Raw genomic sequence first — 23,262 nt, forward strand, 5'->3', positions numbered from 1 at the left:
GATTCAAGTGGCTTGTTGTTTCTTGGACACAAATATCTATGTATGCAGTGCACATGTCGTGTGCAGAACCCAAGTGCAACATGACAACACTAACACGAAGAATATGCGGTGTAGAAGGCAATGATACTGAGAGGAAATGTGCAAACACAGAACGTTCGGTGTGGTGTATGTCCCATGTACTTTGATTTCTGACCCGTTTCCAGCTATATCTTAACTGTTACGTGTTATCCACGTGTTAATGTACAACTTGGTTGGTGTATCGCCCTAGATAAGTTATTCCAATGAACAAAATAATTTGGCTGCAGATATACACCAGCATTCTCATCCACGAAACAGGAACTTTGCAACCAGCATTTGCACGCCTCAATGTGAAGGAAAATAAATTGATCAAGTTTCTATGGATTCATAGCATGGAAATGCGAATACAGAAAACATGGACACAAGAAGAATGAAAAGGGTGGCGTTTCCAATTTGCTTTCCCGTCTTTTTGTGTCTTTTATGTGCATAACTTTCCTTACCACGGTCTCACCGCTTTTCACGTTCACATTACCAAAGTACGGGCATGTACTCTAATCACAAGTACGGGGCTGAATCTACAGAATTTCCGCTTTATGGAACTCACCGTCTTTTTTTTTACTTGCGAAATACGGGCGGTACAGTGATCACAACTACGGAGCTCACCGTTTTCCAATTAATGGAAATTAATTTTACGGGCTTTCCGTTCTACAGAAACCCCGTTTTTAATTTACGGAAAATTGTCCGACAACGCTTTACGTTCAACTTTCAACATAAACTGAAGAAATCTTTTTTGCAGTGTACGATATCGTCGTCCGCAAGTATAGGAAAATGTACAGGAACAATATGTACGGGAAAACCGTAATGCAGTAAATTTGTACAGAGGAAACAAAATGTGCTACAAAACCAACACTAGGCAAAGTAAGAACTGTACAACAAAATGACACGTATGGGAAATTGTTGTGGTTCGAAGCTATACATAGTTGCTCTTTATTTGAGGGTTTGTGAGTTAGACGTTCTTGCTTCTCTTCTTCCGTTACATTAGGGCTGCTCTGCCTCGCTGTTCTGGCGCATGCCGTAGAAATAACGCTCTCCTACTTTGGTGGAGGCATGTTTGCAGTCCTCGCGAGATCAGTGACAGCTAACGATGATGATGATAATGTTTATTAGCATCGCCTTTGAACCTGGGTGAGGGCAAATAATCACCTGTCCTCCTTGATTTAATCTGGTATTGATGCGTTTATCGCACCTTGCCTTTTTCCTATCTGATGCCGATCTTAGCTTTCATATTTTAAATCTCTGTCAATATATTCAGGGAAAACATGGGGAAGACAGGAGATGAAAACTCAAGACGATGAGCAAAACGAGTACAAAGTGAAAGCAGGAGCCAACGTTTAGACAAGTGGACTTGACTTCTTTAAGGCGACATATGCTTTCCTCGCCACAGTATATATAGGTGGGGGGGGCGGGGGGGGGAACGAGTGAAGGTGTGCTGTGCACAAGGTCAGGGACACGGCCATCTGTCAATCACGTGCCAACGCCCTTGTGTCAGCCGGCGTGTCAACGGCGTGCACAGCAGCCCTCCACTACCTGTTTCGCTGGTGGTCGTGGGCTATCGTGTCACTGAAAGAGATAATAGAAGGCGCAGCAGAAACCGGTGTCGTGAAAAAAAAAAGAAAATGCTGAAATGGTGTAAATAAATAAATAAAAGGAAAGAAAACGGAAACAAGAAGAAAAAAGAAAGAAAAACAAAAACGAAAAACGCTAAGAAACTAAACTAAGTGTTGTTGCCTATGGCTTGAAATTTAGATTAGCGAATAGATTCTAAAGCTTCCATGGAAATGTTTATTCCTATTGGTCGCAATGCCTTGAACTTCTGGATATGGTATGATTCACTGTATTTTCTTTCTCGTGAAGAACGGAAATTTGACTGTAAAATGTAGAGTTTAAGTTCATCAGTGCTATGACCTGATTGGTTGAAATGCTCGGCGACGGCTTTGGGAAGCTTTTTAGCTGTGTTAGATCCCTCCAGTTCTATCAGTCTATTCCCTGCTTTCTTTCCGGCAAGACTTTATACGTCTCTTATCTCGATCCATAGCGGGTAATGTTGCCATCTTCTATGAAATCCAATGCTTCTGGAAGCTGGACACATCCTACTGGTCTAGGTTGGTGAATATCTTCGCATTTTACGATGTAAACTTGAGTAAACTTGCTCCGGTATGTTTTTGTCCTCAGGCAGCAAGCTCGGGCATTAAATAGAATTGTTTAGCGTTATCATGCAGCTTTTACATACTGATTTATTTCTATTAGTTCTTGCAAATCTGCATGGCATTTTTTTCTTTCCACCTATTGCATCCAATTAAACGGATTGCTGAACGGATTTTTTTGAGCCTAACTAGTCTGTGTGCACCACTCCGACGAATAGCTTGAGTAGTGCCACAAACGTGCGTAAGAGTACGTTAGCCGTTCTTATCAAGCCAGACACGAACGAACCGGCGACGTAGTCCTTCAGCTGCTTGGCCGTCGGCGCTGGGGCGGCCGCCGGGTCGTTGAGCACCACGAAAGCCGCGGGCGCGTCCCCGTACTCGGTGCCTGGTATGCCCACCACGGCAGCGTCAGCAACGCTTTCGTGGTTCTGCAGAAGCGACTCGAGCTCGGCAGACGAAACCTGCTGGTCCAGGCACTTTATCATGTCCTTCATGCGGTCCACGAAATAAAACCGGCCATCCTCGTCGTAAAATGCGATGTCACCTGCACAGACATAATATATGTGTCCTTGTAATGTACTAACTACTAATATGTCATCATCAGAAGCCAACAAACACTGACACCAAGGACAACATAGGAGAAATTACTTCTGCCTAATAAGTCAAATAAAGAAACGATAAATAATGGAAATGAAAGTGAAAGAAAATACTACTTGCCGCAGGTGGGGAACGATCCCAAAACCTTCGCATTTCGCGTGCGATGCTCTACGGCAGAAGGAATGCTGCACATCCGCTGCCGAATTCCGTCAATGGTGGTGCTGGCTAACACGCCCAGGGTTCTACTAGGAAACATAAATACCCAAAAAAGTGGATGGAGAAACGGCGCCACGGTAGCTCTATTGGTAGAGCATCGCACGCGGAACGCAAAGGTTGTGGGGTCGTTCTCCACCCCCGGCAAGTTGTTTTTTCATCCACTTTAATTTCCATTAATTTATCGTTTCTTTAGTTCACCTAATAAGCACAAGTAATTTCCCGTATATCGTCCTTGCTGTCAGTGTTTGTTGGCTTTTTATGATATGACTAATAAAAACCAGGCCCCTCGGTTAACGCCCTATCCTCTCGTTTACTGTATCATTATGAAACTCCAGCGCGCACGTTACATGCGAGACACAATACAAAGGTAACGCGCAAGCGCTTGTGAAAAGACACACGATAAATGTATACAAAAATGTGGGCCACTAGCCTATATGGCTAATTACAGGCCCAATCTAGTACACATTCTTATGGAAACAATGTTGACGAGCCAACCTCTAGCCAGTACGTTGTTCGTTTCCTTGCACAAACACCATAAAAGCAATGTAACTCTGTAATCATAAACTCACTGTCAAAATCAATGCAAATACAAATAAAAGGAAGTGTGCATGCCAAATCATGAGACAGCCATACTTAACAACATAGTTCACACAATGTCCAGCATACTAAGAAACTAGAAAGTGCACATATTCTACACCAGAAACCATCTCAGTGGAAAATAGTGCGTTAGTGTACTAGAAATAGGACATTGAGTACGTAGGCATAGTTGTTACATTTTCGAGTATCTAGGATTTCACGCATATAACAGGGCTTTGGCTTGTTATGTGACACATGCATTCTCACCTCTAGTTTTCCTATTATCTTAACCGCGGAGAAACCAGCCTCTAACTTGCACGTAGCAAAGCGGTCTGACAAATGTCCCAGGACAGTGTTGTTTGCGACCATCAGCTGAGGCTCCCAAGCACAATCGTTCACGCACCGTCGCGTTTGCCTTATGCAGCTTTTACGTCATCTCAAGTGCTTTTCATAAACCACTCCTTTATTACGGTGGTCCTTGCACCTTACAGATCTTTTCTGTGTCCACATTGGTACGTGAAAGACACCTAAATGTTTGCTTAACAATCGCGTATATACGCGTTTTTGGTGGTGAAAATACCACTGGCGTGCTACACCATAGCATCACACACTTTTCTTGATGGTATGCGATATTCTTTGCACGGAATAAGTAACCTCTGACCTGTGGTAAGCCGATGGCTCACTCCGTGAAGTGCGTGCACGTGCTTTATATTTTGCAACAGTGTTTTAGCGACTGCCTCCAGAAACGCTAACGAGTGGCCAGATTACTCGAACCTGATTTTTCAATGCTGGCGAAACAAAGGAGGAAGCAATCGCCTATTTTCGTGATTTTCGAGTTAGATGAAGGAATTCGCACTTTCTCTCGAAAGACGAAGCACTGATAGCGATAGCAAACCATTAAATAGTTGCACCAAGTAAGTTTTATCTCCACTATAATAGCAGTAAACATTCACTTCCTAATCAATGACGTTACCACGCCCGAAGGCGAAAAATAAATGGATCTCAATTGATGACCATGAACACACTGTTTTGCTTGGCTGGTCTGCTGAAGAAAAACAACAACCGGGAGTCCGAGTTTCTGCTGCCGCCTTTCAACACATCTCCAAAACTTTAGATTTGTCGACCTGCAGCACTAAGCGCACCCAGAGACGCCATAGAAGAAGGTGTGTATGGAGAAAGGGGCCCACCAAACATTTATTGCCCTTTCTAAATGAGTCTTTCTGTTCAGGTGAAACAAAGTATAGCCTTGCTTGTTTTACTACCAAATACATAGGGCAAATAAATGTAAGCACTTACTGCGACGGTCTTGTGTCTTGTTGATTTTCAACGGTGCGACTGTAAGCCATTGTTAAACAGTTGGCGGTATTCTTCCCACACACAGGGACAAGGACATCCGCGAAATTATAGAAATTATATATATACGGGAAATTATAGAATTACAAGCTGTCAGGCGAAATCGTGATAGCTGAATTGATGGGTGCTACCTTTAAGACGGGTTGGGGTTTGCGCCACAAAGCTCCTATTATTTAGTCTTATGTCCTACCTATCAGCAATAAAAACCTACAGAATTCCTAGCATCAAATTTTCTGGATTACTAGAGGGAACTTTGTTTTTGTACGCCTCCGACGTTTGTGATCTCCCCACTTTGATGCCACCAAACTTTCAATCACCTCTTACTAATATATAGTGCGAACGTGTTTGCTTTCCCCCGAAACCCAAGGGCTTCGAAGAGGCCAAAGGAGCCTAAACCGACTAAGATGCAGATATCTTCGCATTCTAATAAAACATGCGCCATTGTTTCCCTAGCTTTACCGCTGCGTGCACATGCTTCTGCCTTCTTGTATCTCGCTTTATAGGTGCATGTTCTAAGGCATCCTGATCTCGCTTCCAAAAGTAAAGTGCTTCCCTTTGAGTTATTGTTTCTTGTTTCTTTCCTAATTTCGTTTTCTCTCTCTTGGGTAGATTCTCATAGCAGGTTTATTTTGAATTGCCACCACCCATGAGAATGTCTTAGCCTCTCTGACTTTGCATTTGACGTACTTTGTCCCCATGTTACTTATTATGCCGCTCATATACACGCTGGTAAGCTTCCTAGCACATTTACTCCACTGGGAATGCATCACGAGGGTTGCAATGTCGGCTTGTTGGCAATGCATCTTCAAGGGGAGTACGGTAGCGCGATTAAACGACGGGACAAAAGAAGACACATAGGGACACACGCAGCGCTGTGTGTGTCCCTGTGTGTCTTCTTTTGTCCCGTCTTTTAATCGCGCTACCATACTCCCCTTGTGAATGGATGTTTTTCCTGCACAAATATCTGAATACTCCCGTAATCCACTTACTTTCTTCAGTGTTTCTAAGTCGTTCTTCAAATTCAATTTCACTCTGAACTCCCCTCAGTTCTCCCAGCTTCATTTATAGAATTCCCGCGAGCCCCGAGAGAGAGGCATCCCACTGACCTTCGGTTCCCATCGAGTACTGATTGTACCCCTGATTTCAAGCAAACAATCGCATTTCCAACAGTAACTCCTAAAACGATGACACCTTTCCACATACCTTCAAGCACCTCGTACCTATTGTACCGCCATAGTGCTCTGTGCTTCATTATGGCCGAATTTCTCTTCCCCTTTGCTGTTATTGTTTCTTCCTGTTTTTCAATACATCTATTGCCTTCGTTTATTCATATACCAGGGTATTTGTATTCTTTTACCAGAGTATTTTTCTGGCACTGTTGTGGCATTGTCTGTTAACTGTTTTCATTGAATACCATGAAACCTGATTTTTTAACGTAAAATTTTAATTCTAAATTCACACATTCCTGTGAACAGATATTAGGAAGACGTGTTGCATATCACTTTGTAGCAACACAATGTCGTCCACATGAGACAAACCTGGAAGCTGCTTCTCTTCTATTGTGCATGCCTGTTTGTATGAGAGATTAAACTCGTCAGTTTTTTTCTCAGGCATCCTTTCCATGATTACCATGTACAAATTAAATAGCAGCGGGAATAAAAGGCACCCTGTCTCAGTCCATTATTGATATTAACTTTCTCCTCGCTCCTCATCCCTTCCCATTAAACGCAAGCTATTTCTAAGGCAAATCTCCGTCAAAAGCCGCAGACAGGGTGTCCCAAGTATTATTGCACCAAGATTTAAACAAAGTGCATTTGTGTTACTCGAAGACAACCTAGTGAATTAAGGTTATTGTGCAGTGGAGTATCCTGCCAGTAAGATTTTGGTTACTCTGGTTTAATTAGTATATGTGAATAATTATCTGATTGGAGGAGCACTGTCCTAAATATCAAAGCTTCAATGAGGCATTTGTAGGCACAGCCGAGGGACTTCTAATTGCGGTATATTCAGTGGTGTAATAATTTCGTAGTAATTTCTTCGGACTGATAAATAAACCCCGCGAAATATGAGAATTACTACGTGAATGTGTTCCCACCCACATCATAAAGCAGCGCCCTCGAACAGGCTCTCTCTGACTTCGCCAGAACGAAATAAATGAAATAAAGAAAAACGTCGTGCTCGAGCTAGTGCCTTATCTGCCACGCCTCGGTTGAAGCAACATGTCGTGCTTGGTATTAGTTGGAAGCAAGCCGTGATAGCTGTACTGTTAGCGTATATAAAGTACACGGATAGGTGTTTTTTTGCAAGAAAAGCTATGACCACAAAAACGAATTTAGAACGTACGTGGAAATGTGAAAGATATATTTTGTTTCGTCTCTGCAGTCACGATGTCTTTCTCTAATAAGCAAAGGCAAACATGATCCTTGCCTTGGGAGCTGGAAATGACAACAATAGGCAAGGCGCAAGTATATAACAGTTATGGAAGTGGGGCGGTAGACCAAACACTTCGACTATCATCAGAAATGATGAACACTTGAGAGAAACCGGCACTTCAAAGAAACAGCGGCGTATAACTCAATCTTTTAGTCCAAGCCTACGTTCTAGCATTTGTGGCCTCAAACCCTCATGCTAGCTTGCGTGACGTGGCCGCCCAGGTACCAATTAAGAAATCATCTGTTTGGAGTATTCTAAATGACTCGGTGTTTCAGCCGTACCACGTTAACGTGCACCAATTCTTGAAAGATATGGGCCCGCAGAATGGTCTAGGTGCATGCCTCGAAATGGGTCCTCACAAAGGCCGATGAGTCACCGGACCTTTTGAGAAACATCATGTGGACAGATGAAGCCAATTTTTCAGTAACGCCCTGGTACACTTTCATATTGCACGCTATGGGAGTGGCTCCAATCCACACTGCGTAAAACGCACTCAGCCCCAGTAGCAATGGTTGTACAATGTGTGGTGCACAATTTACGCCAGTGCTATAATCGGTCCCATCTTCTTCGATCACACACTCATTGTACGGTGTTACGTGCACGAAATCTTCGAAGAAGTGGTGGAAAAATTGTGGAAGTGGTGGAAGTGGTGGATACCACTTCTGTGGTATCAGCAAGATGGGGCGCCAGCACACAGCAGCAGCCCAGCCCGAAACTGGCTATATGCGGCTTTTCATGCGCAGTAGATTTGAAACCAAGGGCCTGTAAATTCGGCGGCTAGATCACCCGACCTCTCTCCACTTGATTTATTTCTTTGGGGTCACGTTAAAGGTCGTGTTTACAGATCAAGACGACGACGTCAGATGATCTCAAGGCAAGAATAAAGGATGTCTGCGGTAGAATTGCAGAGTCAGTAATACAGAAATTCACTAAAGTTGTGATAAAACGGACTCAGTACTGCGTAGCTGCAGAAGGAGACCTGTTGGAACCCGTCCTATAGGCTGGTCTTCAATGGCGCTTCCGAATAAACATATAATAAGGGCATACTGAAATCTGATGTTTTTGTTTTGTGCAGACGTCACGATTGCCAAATCGGCACCTTTGGATGTGGTAGATTTCCCTTCTTCTACGCATCTTTTTTGCCTTTTCTCTAAACATAGTTCGCTTCCCGTTCTGTCCATCTCAATTTTTTTTTCTTTTGCCACGAAACGGGTTTTGCCACACGTAAACACTTTCATGAAAACATAAAATCATCACGTTCATTTTACTTTGGTCCAAAGCAAGCTTCTGGAGCGAAATATAGCTAATAAAATTCGCTGTTGGTGCTGCTGTCGTAGCATTATCAAGGTTATCTTCGGATTTGCGACAAGTAAAGCAGCTGTTTTCGATGTGCTTATTATAGGGCGCTGATTTATGATGCGGGTGCGAGTGCAGTCCCGTGGTATTTTTCATATTTCCAGGGGTTTTTTTACAAGTCGTAAAAAATTTGTAGGCAAATAGTACATCGCTGAAAATGCCGCAGTTACATGTCATGTAGGAGTACCTAGATATGCTTCATTGACACTTTGATAATTAGGACAGTACGTCTGGTGTTTGATAATAACAATTCTCTGACTAAATCTCAGTAGAAAAGAATTACTGGTGGCTATTCCACTGTACTGGAAACAATATGCACTATGTTCTGTTTGAGTAACCCAGTTGCTCTTTTCTAAAATCTTGTTGCGTGATAGCTGGGACACCCTGTATTGTCGTTGCCTAAGCCTTCCCCTTCCAGAATATACCACAAATTGTTCTGTTCTACGCTGTCTAACGCTCGCGAAATGCCTAAGAAGCCACATATAACGGTCTACTTTATTCTCTGGATGTTTCAATACTCTGAGTAAGAACAATTAAGTGATATCATCCATACGGCTACGATTCTGAAGGCATACTGAAGTTCTCACAATACCCCCCTATTCTCTGCCCATGCTTGCACTTTCAATTGAATCGCCTGTAATGTACACCAGTCTACATGAGTTGATTCTACGTTTTTCCCCGATTACCATTATTAATTAAATTATTTCTAGTTTATCGCGAACAGTGTGGTATTCACCTATATTGCAAGCTTTCTTCTACTGTTTTCAAAGAAACTTGCTTAGTTTTTGGTCCTACTTCGGTATACATAACTGGAACCTCGTCATACTCTGTGGTTGTGCGCTAAGGCATTTTGTCTTTGCCTTCTTCTAGCAGAAATTACTGACCACCAGCTACTTTTCCACCTGGTTCTCGTTCATGCGCTTTTTTTTTCTCAGAAACCAAATCGTCATTGTCTTGAAATGAGCCGGGTGTCACTTCTCGGATATTATCAGATGCAGCGTCCCCTTTCAATGTGTTTCCATCTTGGCATAGTATAAGTTGTTGTGTTCCAGACTTTCTGCCTAATAGGTATATGGGGTTCCAAAATAATCAAGTTGCGGCCTGCTTTTTCTCATGTATTTCTCACAACCAACGTTCTCTTTCACTTTTACCTTTGCTACAACCAGCATTCGAACACATTTCCTCTCTACTGCAATTTTCGCCTATGTTCTCGAGATACTTTTTGTCGTTCGTCGATCGCTTCCCGTATGTCCCTGCTCCACCAGCTCTCCGGTTTCCTTTTTCCTTTCCAGCACACATGCTGCTCCTGTTTCCTTATTTTTCTCGTCATTACACATAGAATCTCACTATTCTCCACCTGTTTGCTTGGCCCATTGCCAATTTTTTTCTCGACCCTTCTGACTATATTTGTTGCTTGTTCAGCGTTCAAATTTGAAACGGTCATTCTTCACTGCTTTCCCAACAACATATCCTATATTCAACATGATTCGTTTATGGTCCCCCCCCCCCCACCGTGTTGCTGCAGCCTTCCTCCTCAATGACCATTTCTTCCAAATCATCATAAATGTCTTCTCTCATCAGACTGTAACCAATGGCCGATTGCCTATTTCCGACTTGCCATGTGATCACGCCATCACATTTGTTGCCGTATTGTCGTTAACCAACTTACATTGCTCACAGAAATATTGTATTACATTCCCATTGCTGTCGGCATAATCGTCTATATCCTTTATGTGAGCATTCATGTCACCTAACTGGATAATTTCAGCATCATTCCCGAAACACTCTCTACCATTACTGTAGCATTCCACTAACTCGTGGTTCTTCTCTTTGTAATTTATCCTGTTGACAAATACCTTGTACCCATTCTAATTTTCTTTACGCTCACAGTGCCTGATAATCAAATATGCTCTTGACACACTAAGTTTACTCTTTCCCATTTAGCTCCCTTATGTATGAGCAGGCCCACTCCCCCTCTCGTATTCCAAATTACTTCTGTTACCCCCTTCCAAAACATAATTCTCAATCATTGGTGGTTGTTCTAAGTCCCTAAGGTGCGTTTCTGTAACCGCATACTCTATTTCTACTCTAACTTCTCCTGAATCTCTAACCAGTTTTCGCGTTCTTTTTGTGGCACTGCTTGCTCATCTAGCCTATTGCACGGCGAGCTCTCCTTTTCCTCGTTTTGCTGCCGGAAGCTAGTCTGAGGTTCCCTTAGGAGACCTTCTTTGTCGCTACGTACCCTGGCCTCCTGAGTGCCCGTGCCCCACTCCCCACCCCCCAAAAAAGAAGCAACTGCTTGACCAGCAAGTCACGCGTACATTTCTCGTCCAAGCCTTGGGTAAAGTGGATCCCGTGTCGTTGAAAACAACCCCGTGTTCGGAACTCCCTGTTCAGTTCACTTCGACCACCTCGAACCATTTCTCGCGGCTCCATGTCCATATAGCCGCTTTAATCGCTGCAGGCACTCATTGTACATCAGTGTCGCGTACAGGCACCTCCGGCACCATGCGCACCACAATCTGCACTTGAGGCGACATCTCGCGCAATTCTAGCCCCGCCACATCTACGCGCTTCGCCAAACGCTGGGCTAGTACTGCTCATTTGTCTGTGTAGGACATCAAGTATCCCACCCGCTACTTCTACAAGGTTGTGTTCTCGTGAGCTTTTTATTGCACGATTCATGACGAAACCCAATGTCCGCCCTGAATTCGTCCCTACCACCTCTCTTCTGTCCCCTCTGATCCTCTCCAGAATTGCCTGTAAGCACGCAATCAGATTTAAGTCACCGGCGACTATCATCCTTTCACTCTCTCCTACTGCCGAAGCCTCTTCTTGAATCGTTTTGCCACCGGTTCACTGTGACTCGGATTTGACACGTTGCATTGACCCCTTCATTACTCCTTCTAACGCGACAGCTTTAAGGGCCCATTGTCGCAGTATATCCTGAATCGGCATCCGGGGTCCCGCGTCTGGCGCCCAGCGTCGAACATCGCTTCTGCGAAAACATTTTCACACTACGTATACCAATGCCCTCCATGTGGCGCAAGGAAGTTGCTGAACTAATTGAATTTCTCAAGCTAAAATACCTAGAAAAATAGTAAAGTACGGCATAGACACAACCTACAGATATGCTAGCGTTGGATTGTAATTTGAATATGCAAGAAAAGATGTCTCTTAAGAGAAAACCTGAAGAAGCCCCTTTTCTTGCGCGGCTATCATTCATAGACCGACCATGGCGTCCACCATTTGAGCGCGCCGGCGTGTGGCTACCTTGGAGGCCACACAGCAGCACGCCCCCTTCATTGCAACACTTCCAGATGGCGCTCGCGTCCACCACCTACCAGAAAGGCCGCCTTCGTGCCTAGCGTTCGCCGCTAGCGTTTCCTGTTGAATATTACGGTTACATACGCTACAGTTGCCTGCTGGGAAGCGTGAGATGCAATCAGGGAACTTTGAATGCTGTCGCGTTCCAATCTTAGAGGCAAAGCTTAAGCGTCCTCCAAATATTTTCCCTTTGTGGTCGCTTCAAGGTAGCTGACGCTCTTTCCAGCTTCCCCCACTGTACGTTCCACGCATTTCACATGCGTTGTTCGCACTCCCGGCTCTGTCACGCCTGAAAACAGCGTTCCATCGTCCCTATACCGTTTTTGTTCGTGAAGTCAGCCATGTTCACTTTTTGCTCGGCAGCTCGAAGTCTTTCTATTACTGCCTTCCATGCATCTCGCTCGATGTAGAGCTCATTTTTCGGTTTTTCGATCCGTTCCACAAGCTGACCTTGGACATACTTCATTTTTCTTCACCCTGGCATGGACATTACTGTGTGTCTGTCGATCGAATCGATTTCCTGTACATTCTCATCCTTCCCTTCGTCTACCTTGAAAGACCGTCGCACACTGCAGCGCTTTACCGTCGTTCTAGCCAGATGTTACACTTAGGTTTCTCTAATGCTAACACCAAACCTTTCGAAAATATTATATTATGGGGTTTTACGTGCCACAACAACTTTCTGATTATGAGGCATGCCGTAGTGGAAGACTCCGGAAATTTCGACCACCTGGTGATCTTTAACGTGCACCTAAATTTAAGTACACGGGTGTTTTCGCATTTCGCCTCCATCGAAATGCGGCCAGCATGGCCGGGTTTCGATCCCGCGACCTCGTTCTCAGCAGCCTAACACCATAGGCACTGAGCAACCATGGCGGGTACCGAAACACTTAACTACGAACCAAGTACGATACGCATAGAACCTGTTCTTGTGTTACAACAAATGATTTATGTGTGTTTTAAAAGCAATAAGTGCCGCACAGACCTAACTTTTGACATGCGTCCGCATGGGTTCAAGGACGTTGCAGCATTCTGAGTGTCCTTGAAAAGCAATATTTCCCTCAGAAATACTCACACTCTAAAACAACTATTACCTAATCGCCTTGCCACTTCCAACCTATTATTTCAAGGCTGAAAAAACTTAACGTCCCACACGTTTGCACGTGTTGCAACACATGGCATGAAAGGACCATCTCACTATCCTGCAAAAGAAACATACCCGGAATACACACGCGGACACAAAGAAATAAAACCAACACTAATAGCGGATAGCCTTGTTGCTTCTACTCTGTATTTAAAGGCCAAAATTCACTGGCACATCCATAAAACAGATATAAGCCCAAAGCATGTACAAAATATCAATACGTCCGTCTCCCACAAACATCGCTGCAAACTGTGGTGAAACTGCTTGCGGTGAAATGTCCGCTAGCACTGCCTATGGCAACTTGCTTGATAACTAGATGGCCTTTTTCTGGAAGGAGCAGTATGACGTTTTTCCCAGAAGTGTCGTGGTTGCACGTGGTGTAAATTGCATGAATTTTCTGGGGACTATTCTGGTACTGCACCGTGGCATCTATATCTCCCTTTTTGTCCTTGTCTACTGTCGGTAAAACGTTTCCTAAGCTCACATACCCGCCCGCCCAACAAAAAGCTGCGCCTGTCCATTAATAGTACATTTAACGTGTTTCGGCTAATAAAAATTGAGAAAAGCAACTTACCGGACTTGCACCAGCCATCTTTATCCATAAATGCGGCTGTCAATTCGGGATCCCTGTAGTAGCCGCTCATGACGCTGGGAACCCTGAAGTACAGCTCACCATTTTGATGCGGTCCGAGTTTCTTTCCTGTCTCGAGGTCCAGCACCTACGGGCAGTGTCATTAAAGTCCTACGGTTTACGAGTATGGTTATTCTACCTGCGGTTGTCCTTCCAACCAAGAATTTATTACTCGAATCATTGACCCTGATACACTCTACTTATGTGATCATTACTTCAGGAATCGTGGCACAACTTGACCAATACATGCAGTCGGTTCGTAAAACTGTTAAAAATTAAAAATCCTAACAGGGACCTTGAGAGGACATTAAGCATCACAAGAAAACAGGCTAGACAAGCATGACAAAGAGAATAACGATAACGCGAGTTGCACGACAACAGTTTGCACACAGAGGATGTTCACCGAATTTTGAAAGGCGCCACGACCTTTTCAGTGACGACTTTCACGGAAAAATTATGACAATAATCCTGCCTAGAGCAGCATTGATATGGCATGTAAGTTGAAGTAATAGTCATTACCATGAAATTCCTTCAACGAATCAATATACCGTAGGTACCCCTTGCCTCATCTCCACCATGCGATGCTGCTATTGGCCCTTCATGGTCGCGCAGCGCACGGACAGACACACAACGGCTTTTCGCCAGATAGAAAGGCCTAGCGCCAGTACACTAAAAATAGATTCTTCTACTCCCCGTCTCCTCTCAATCGCACGGCGCTGCTCTCGGCTGTTAATTGAGCCCCCTGAATGAAACTAAAGGTAGTAACATACCGTTGTCTTGCCTCTGCAGCTGCTGCGATGAGCATGAAAGGAGGCACAGGAGAAGATCTGCGTCTCCGAATTGATTGAGAGGCATCACGTGGTAACTTTCAGGCCTTTTTCTCCTTTCGGCGCACTCGCCACCATGACGGTTGGCCGTCGAGTCGCTGTGGTGAGGTATTCGGATGGAACTTGACATGGTTAGGCTAAATTTCGTGGCTATACCCGGGTCATTGAAGAACTCTGTTTTATTGCTAAAGCAATTATATGGACACTACAGGCGTTTTTGCTGCGCCGGCGTCGTTATCGTCATGTGCTCCCTATAACGTTCATGGACGATAACAGCGTCGCCGCGAGCCCTAGCTGTATGTGCAAGCGAAAGTGTGCGAGGAGAGCCGACGAGCGGCGGCTGAATCTGAGCCGCTAGAAAGGAAGGAGGAGAGCGGGGAGGAAGCACGCCGTCTTCCGTCGCGCGGGAAGCATGCAACGTGGCGAGGCACAGGGGGATGAGAGCGTGGATGGCGGCGTTCTGCTTTGGCTGCAACTGCATATGTGGCTGGTGCGGGTGCTAGCGCGACCATTTCTTGAGAATAGCGTGCGTTGGGGGCAGAGTCTAGGTCCGTCGAAGACTCGTAGCGCGGAACGTGCTCTGTGTGGATCGCTTGGCTGCTTGACCATATATCTCAATCTTCGCCTTACTGGCCCTCACGCTCCCTTCGTCGTCAAGCTCCACACATTGCCGTTCGCGGAGTCTTGTTCTACCATCGCAATTACTTAACCGACTGCCGCAGGTAGCTCCTTGTTATTCCTCATCTTCTGCTCTCGGACATTTGCAGCGTTTCCCGCGATGACCTCCAATGTGGCCACGCTGGCACATTCAGGACGTGCTCCCGTCTTCGCCTATGATACTGCTGGCGCGGCTTGCATCGCAACGCCATTGCCATTGCCTTGCCCTGCCCGACCACTCGACCACGCTGGAGCCTATCTTTTCGGGCCCCTACTGAACACTCCTGATGGCAACCAGTGGGTCATTGTCGCCGTTGATGGTATGCTGAAACATCCACGCTGCCAACCGTCACCGCAAAAGACGTTGCTTTCTTCCACCTTCATCACGTCATTCTGCGACATGGTCCCCCACGTGAATTGCTAAGCGAGCGTGGCCGCGTGTTACTCTCAAACGTCATCGAAGCCCTCCTAAAGGAATCTCAGATTGTAAATCGCAACGCCTCGGCCTACCACACGCAAACTAACGGCATGACGGAACGTTTAAATCGTACCCTTGCCGTCATGCTGTACATGATGTACGTGTCCGACGATCACACGAATCGGGTCCGGGTACTTCCACTGATAACCTACGCTTATACCTCTGCCATCCAAGCTACCACTGGTTTCTCACCTTTCTTTCTTCTCATACCGCGTAGACACAATTCTGCCATACCGACCTGACGTTTCTGAAGCGAAACTCATTTATGAAGCGGCTGCTTATGCAGAAGAATGCCGTCAACTGGCACGTTCGTTTACCACGCAAGACCAGTGTCGTCAAAAATCTCGGCATGATGCCTTTGCATCTATGCCCACTATTCCCCCAGAACGCTGGTTTGGCTATGGCTTCCATGCACCACTCTCGGCTTTTCTGCCAAGCTCTTGCCCAAATACCAGGGTCCTAGAGCAAACGTGGCCCGTGAACTATGTCATCGAGCCGGTCTAGACAGCTACCGACAATCGTTTCGGAGGACGCGAAATAGTTCATGTCGCACGGCTTATACTGTGCTACTAGCCACACGTGCTGTCGCGTGCCTAGATCGCCAGGTCGCCTCCTTTCTACCCATGGAGGGAGTGTTGTACAGGAGCCCTTCAGCGCCAGTTCTGTGCAAGCACCGAGCAAGAACCTCGCGTTCGTTTGTGCCGGTATTTCGGCCTGTGGCGGCCTTGTGTTTGTGACCCTTCCCCAGACGCCGTGCCCATACTGCTGAGAAGAACACGCCTGTTACAATATATCATCATCATCATCATCATCCTGGTTACGCCCACTGCAGCGCAAAGGCCTCTCCCATATATCTCCAACAAACCCGGTCATGTACTAATTGTTGCCATGCCGTTCCTGCAAACTTCCTAATCTCATCCACCCACCTAACTTTCTGCCGCCCGCTGCTACGCTTCCCTTCCCTTGCAATCCAGTCCGTAACCCTTAATGACCATCGGTTATCTTCCCTCCTCATTACATGTCCTGCCCATGCCCATTTCTTTTTCTTGATTTCAACTAAGATGTCATTAACTCGCGTTTGTTGCCTCACCCAATCTGCTCTTTTCTAATCGCTTAGCGTAACACCTATCATTCTTCTTTCCATAGCTCGTTGCGTCGTCCTCAATTTGAGTAGAACCCTTTTCGTAAGCCTCCAGGTTTCTGCCGCGTAGGTGAGCACTGGTAAGACACAGTTAATATACACTTTTCTCTTGAGGGATAATGGCAACCTGCTGTTCATGATCTGAGAATGCCTGCCAAACGCACCCCAGCCCATTCTTATTCTTCTAATTATTTCCATCTCATGATCCGGATCCGCACTCACTACCTGCAATAAGTAGATGTGTTCCCTTACGACTTCCAGTGCCTCGCTGCCTATTGTAAATTGCTGTTCTCTTCCGAGACTGTTAAGCATTACTTTAGTTTTTGCAGATTAATTTTTAGAGCCACTCTTCTGCTTTGCCTCTCCAGGTCAGTGAGCATGCATTGCAGATTGGTCCCCTGAGTTACTAAGCAAGGCAATATCATCAGCGAATCGCAAGTTACTAAGGTCATCATCATCATCAGCCTGGTTACGCCCACTGCAGGGCAAAGGCCTCTCCCATATTTCTCCAACAACCCCAGTCATGTACTAATTGTGGCCATGCCGTCCCTGCAAACTTCTTGATCTCATCCGCCCACCTAACTTTCTGCTTCCCCCTGCTACGCTTTCCTTCCCTTGGGATCCAGTCCTAACCCTTAAAGACCATCGGTTATCTTCCCTCCTCATTACATGTCCTGCCCATGCCCATTTCTTTTTCTTGATTTCAACTAAGATGTCATTGACTCGCGTTTGTTCCCTCACCCAATCTGCTCTTTTCTTATCCCTTAACGTTACACCTATCATTCTTCTTTCCATAGCTCGTTGCGTCGTCCTCAATTTGAGTAGAACTCTCTTCGTAAGCCTCCAGGTTTCTGCCCCGTAGGTGAGTACTGGTAAGACACAGCTATTATATACTTTTCTCTTGAGGGATAATGGCAACCTGCTGTTCATGATCTGAGAATGCCTGCCAAACGCACCCCAGCCCATTCTTATTCTTCTGATTATTTCCGTCTCATGATCCGGATCCGCCGTCACTACCTGCCCCACGTAGGTGTATTCCCTTACCACTTCCAGTGCCTCGCTGCCTATTGTAAATTGCTGTTCTCTTCCGAGACTGTTAAACATTACTTTAGTTTTCTGCAGATTAATTTTTAGACCCACTCTTCTGCTTTGCCTCTCCAGGTCAGTGAGCATGCATTGCAATTGGTCCCCTGAGTTACTAAGCAAGGCAATATCATCAGCGAATCGCAAGTTACTAAGGTATTCTACATTAACTTTTATCCCAAATTCTTCCCAATCCAGGTCTCTAAATACCTCCTGTAAACATGCTGTGAATAGCATTGGAGAGATCGTATCTCCCTGCCTGACGCGTTTCTTTATTGGGATGTTGTTGTTTGATTTATGGAGGACTACGGTGGCTGCGGAGCCGCTATAGATATCTTTCAGTATTTTCCCATACGGCTCGTCTACACCCTGATTCCGTAATGCCTCCTTGAATGCTGAGGTTTCGACAGAATCAAACGCTTTCTCGTAATCAACAAAAGCTATATATAAAGGTTGGTTATATTCCGCACATTTCTCTATCACCCGATTGATAGTGTGCATATGATCTATTGTTGAGTAGCCTTTACGGAATCCTGCCTGGTCCTTTGCTTGACAGAAGTCTAAGGTGTTCCTGATTCTAAGGGCTGTTTTTTTTTCAACCTCCGATCGCTCCGTGCAGACGCTACGTGGGCAGCAGAAGGCGGACATGCGCTGTAGGCGACTGCGCAGCTCTCGCACTACACACTCCGCCATTGTTGACATTCAGGCGTCAGTCGGCATTGTGCTACAGCCACGTAAACATGGCTGCCATTATTGTTGCTCCCGCCAAGTGTGAATTGCGAAGTGGTATTCGTTTTCTACAAGCTGAAGGCCATGGTGCTGCAGAAATCCATCAGAGAATGAGTCAAGTGTATGGGGAAAACTTCATGAGTGATGGTGTTGTGCGTGAATGGTGTCGAAATTTTAAAGATGGACGTAATGATGTGCATGATGAAGGGGGCCAAGGACGCAAATCTGTCGTTTCAGATGACCTGGTTCAACGAGTTGACAGAATGGTTAAAGAAAACCGCAGATTCACCATTACTGCTTTATCTACGGAATTTCCAGAAGTTTCAAGGTCTGTTTTGTACTTTATTGTTACTGAACGGTTACGCTACAAAAAACTTTGTGCACGTTGGGTCCCAAAAATGTTGACGGACGGCCACAAAACTCGACGAATGGCGTCAGCTTTGGAGTTCCTTGAGCGTTATCAGGATGAAGGAGACAACCTTTTGAAATCAATCGTGACTGGGGATGAAACCTGGATTCAATACGACACACCGGAAACAAAACGACAATCACAACAATGGATGCATTCAAATTCACCAAACAAACCAAAGAAATTCAAAAAAACCTTCAACAACAGAAAGACCATGGCTACTCTGTTTTGGGATCAACAAGGTGTGTTGCTTGTGGAGTTTATGGAGCCCGGAACCACAATCACTGCAGCTGTTTATTGTGAAACATTACGACGTTTGCGTAGAGCCATTCAGAACAAACGAAGAGGAAAGCTGACCGCTGGAGTTGTTCTGATCCATGACAATGCCCGTCCACACACTGCTGGAGCAACTCAACGGATTCTCGAACATTTTGGATCGGACATTTTCGATCATCCGCCATACAGTCCAGACTTAGCACCCTGTGACTTTCATCTTTTTCCTGGACTGAAGACGTGGCTTGGTGGGAAGCGCTTTCAAACCAATGGTGACCTTCAAACCAACGTCAAGGACTACTTGAATTCATTGGCGGCAACCTTTTGTGAAGAGGGTATTGCAAAGCTTGTCCACAGATATGACAAATGCCTCAATCTCTTCGGTGATTATGTCGAAAAGTAAGCGTAACTGTACTAATCTTTTGTTAATAAAATTATTGTTTTAGATGAACTTGTCTTTTATATATAGCCTATCAGAGGTTGAAAAAAAACGGCCCTCGTATTTGCGATTACCTTAGTAAATAGTTTGTAGGCAACGGACAGTAAGCTGATCGGTCTATAATTTTTCAAGTCTTTGGCGTCTCCTTTCTTACGAATTAATATTGTGTTAGCGTTCTTCCAAGATTCCGGTACGTACGATCGAGGTCATGAGGCATTGCGTATACAGGGTGGCCAATTTCTCTAGAACAATCTGTCCACCATCCATCAACAAATCTGCTGTTATCTGATCCTCCCCAGCTGCCTTCCCTCTTTGCATATCTCCCAAGGCTTTCTTTACTTCTTCCGGCTTTACCTTTGGGATTTCGAATTCCTCTAGATTATTTTCCCTTCCATTATCATCGTGGGTGCCACTGGTACTGTATAAATCTCTATAAAACTCCTCAGCCACTTGAACTATCTCATCCATATTAGTAATGATATTGCCGGTTTTGTCTCTTAAGGCATACATCTGATTCTTGCCAATTCCTAGTGTATTTTACACTGTTTTTAGGCTTCCTCCGTTCCTGAGAGCATGGTCAATTCTATCCATATTATACTTCCTTATGTCAGCTGTCTTACGCTTGTTTATGAACTTCGAAAGTTCTGCCAGCTTTATTCTAGCTGTAGGGTTAGAGGCCTTCATACATTGGCGTTTCTTGATCAGATCTTTTGTCTCCTGCGATAGTTTGCTGGTATCCTGCCTAATGGAGTTACCACCGACTTCCATTGCTAACCCGCCGTGGTTGCTCAATGGCTATGGTGTTGGGCTGCTGAGCACGAGGTCGCGGGATCGAATCCCGGCCTCGGTGGCCGCATTTCGGTGGGGGCGAAATACGAAAACACCCGTGTACTTAGATTTAGGTGCACGTTAAAGAACCCCAGGTGGTCTAAATTTCCGGAGTCCCTCACTACGGCGTGCCTCACAATCAGAAAATGGTTTTGGCACGTAAAACACCATAATTTAATTTTTTTAGAGCGCAGCTCTTTGGCGTCCGTTCCTGGGTTTCGCGTCGGCGTTGTCGTCGGCCTCGTAACCAGGTCGCCGACGAAGCTGCTCCGCCGCCGCGCATGCGCGCTGTCGGCTCTCCGGGCGAGGGAGGATGATGGAAGGGAGGAGGAGAGACTGTGGAGGAGGGCTGGCTACACAAATGGCTCTTTGGCGTCCGTTCCTGGGTTTCGCGTCGGCGTTGTCGTCGGCCTCGTAACCAGCTCCGCCCCCCTTTCATCCCCCCAGCGCTAGCAGCGACCGACTGATACCGCTTTCGTGAGTCCGCTACCGCACTCACGAAAGACGTCGTGCACTTCCTGCAACTCGCATTAACCGTCCATCGATCCACACCGATGTTAGTAGTGGGGGACTTTAATGTTGACATAAAGACAAACAGCAATTTCCTAACACTTATGCGGGAGAACATCCCGTTCCTCTCGCTCGTAACGCGTCCCACGGCTGTGACAACCTCGCGAGGCACTTGTATAGATCTCGTCTTTGAGAATCAAGCATTGGTGTACCAAGTCGAACATATATCAGTCTATTTCTCCGACCACAAAGCTTCCTTCATGACTGTCAAGAACTGTTGGTGGAGTCTTTGTTAAAGGGATACGTGTGAAAAAAAAATTCTGTGATAGCGTATACATGTGTTTCTCGATTTCTTTGCCTCAATCTATCGAAAAGGTGAAACAGCTTATTTGCTGCGCTCAAATTTCGCATTAGGAAGTAACGTAATCGTCGGTAATTTTTTTTAACTTCCATTGCACACTCCTTAATGATGCCCACAAGATTGTCGTTCATTGTTTCAACACTAAGGTCCTCTTCCTGAGTTAAAGCCGAATACCTGTTCTGTAGCTTGATCTGGAATTCTTCTATTTTCCCTCTTACCGCTAACTCATGAATCGGCTTCTTATGTACTAGTTTCTTCCGTTCCTTCCTCAGGTCTAGGCTAATTCGAGTTCTTACCATCCTGTGCTCACTGCAGCGCACTTTGCCGAGCACGTCCACATCTTGTATGATGCCAGGGTTAGCGCAGAGTATGAAATCTATTTCATTTCTAGTCTCACCGTTCGGGCTCCTCCACGTCCACTTTCGGCTATCCCGCTTGCGGAAGAAGCTATTCACTATCCTCATATTATTCTGTTCCGCAAACTCTACTAATGGCTCTCCCTTGCTATTCCTAGCGCCTATGCCATATTCCCCCACTGCCTTGTCTCCAGCCTGCTTCGTGCCTACCTTGGCATTAAAATCGCCCATTAGTATAGTGTATTTAGTTTTCACTCTACCCATCGCCGATTCCACGTCTTCATAGAAGCTTTCGACCTCCTGGTCATCATGACTGGATGTAGGGGCGTAGACTTGTACAATCTTCATTTTGTACCTCTTATTGAGTTTCACAACAAGACCTGCCACCCTCTCGTTAATGCTATGGAATTCCTGTATGTTACCAGCTATATTCTTATTAATCAGGAATCCGACTCCTAGTTCTCTTTTCTCCGCTAAGCCCCTGTAGCACAGGACGTGCCCGCTTTTTAGCACTGTATATGCTTCTTTTGGCCTCCTAACTTCACTGAGCCCTATTATATCCCAGTTTGTGCCCTCTAATTCCTCCAATAGCACTGCTAGACTCGCCTCACTAGATAACGTTCTAGCGTTAAACGTTGCCAGGTTCATATTCCATTGGCGGCCTGTCCAACCTCCTATATGAACACTAAGGTATTCTCCAGTAACTTTTATATCAATTTCTTCCCAATCCAGATCTCTGAATACCTCCTGTAAACACGCTGTGAATAGCATTGGAGAGATCGTATCTCCGTGCCTGACGGCTTTCTTTATTGGGATTTTGTTGTTTTCTTTATGGAGGACTACGGTGGCTGTGGAACCGCTATAGATATCTTTCAGTATGTTTACATAGGGCTCGTCTACAGCCTGATTCCGTAATGCCTCCATGACTACTGAGGTTTCGACAGACTCAAATGCCTTCTCGTAATCAATGAAAGCTATATATAAGGGTTGGTTACATTCCGCACATTTCTCTATCACCTGATTGAGAAATTATATATATATATATATATATATATATATATATATATATATATATATATATATATATATATATATATATATATATATATATATATATATTGGAAAAATTATAAGATACTAGGTGCATTCCTCGAAGAAGTGAGAAATCGCTACCGGAATACGCGCGTTTGTAGTAACAAACACGCCGCCAGCACACCTTTCTCCATGGTGGTGCCGTACGTGTTCGTGGCAGCGCGCACGGAAGTTTCAACCGACGACCTTTGGCAGGAGTCTCATAATGGATGGCACTAGAGTGT

At 45.2% G+C, this 23,262-nt stretch overlaps 1 protein-coding gene across 3 annotated transcripts in view; it reads right to left on the minus strand.

Moving 5' to 3' along the window:
• The window catches only part of LOC135906569 (luciferin 4-monooxygenase-like), a 262,082-nt gene that overhangs the window by 29,594 nt on the left and 209,226 nt on the right, over positions 1-23,262 (minus strand). For all 3 annotated transcript variants that reach the window (XM_065438013.2, XM_065438012.2, XM_065438011.2), the window contains 2 exons: positions 13,799-13,943; positions 2,509-2,766 (listed from right to left, as the gene is read on the minus strand). In XM_065438013.2, the coding sequence (XP_065294085.1) occupies positions 2,509-2,766; positions 13,799-13,943 (403 nt within the window). The remainder of the gene's footprint in view (positions 1-2,508; positions 2,767-13,798; positions 13,944-23,262) is intronic.

This window comes from Dermacentor albipictus, chromosome 5 (genome assembly GCF_038994185.2).
Source record: "Dermacentor albipictus isolate Rhodes 1998 colony chromosome 5, USDA_Dalb.pri_finalv2, whole genome shotgun sequence".
In the NCBI taxonomy this organism is placed as follows: Eukaryota; Metazoa; Arthropoda; class Arachnida; order Ixodida; family Ixodidae; genus Dermacentor; species Dermacentor albipictus.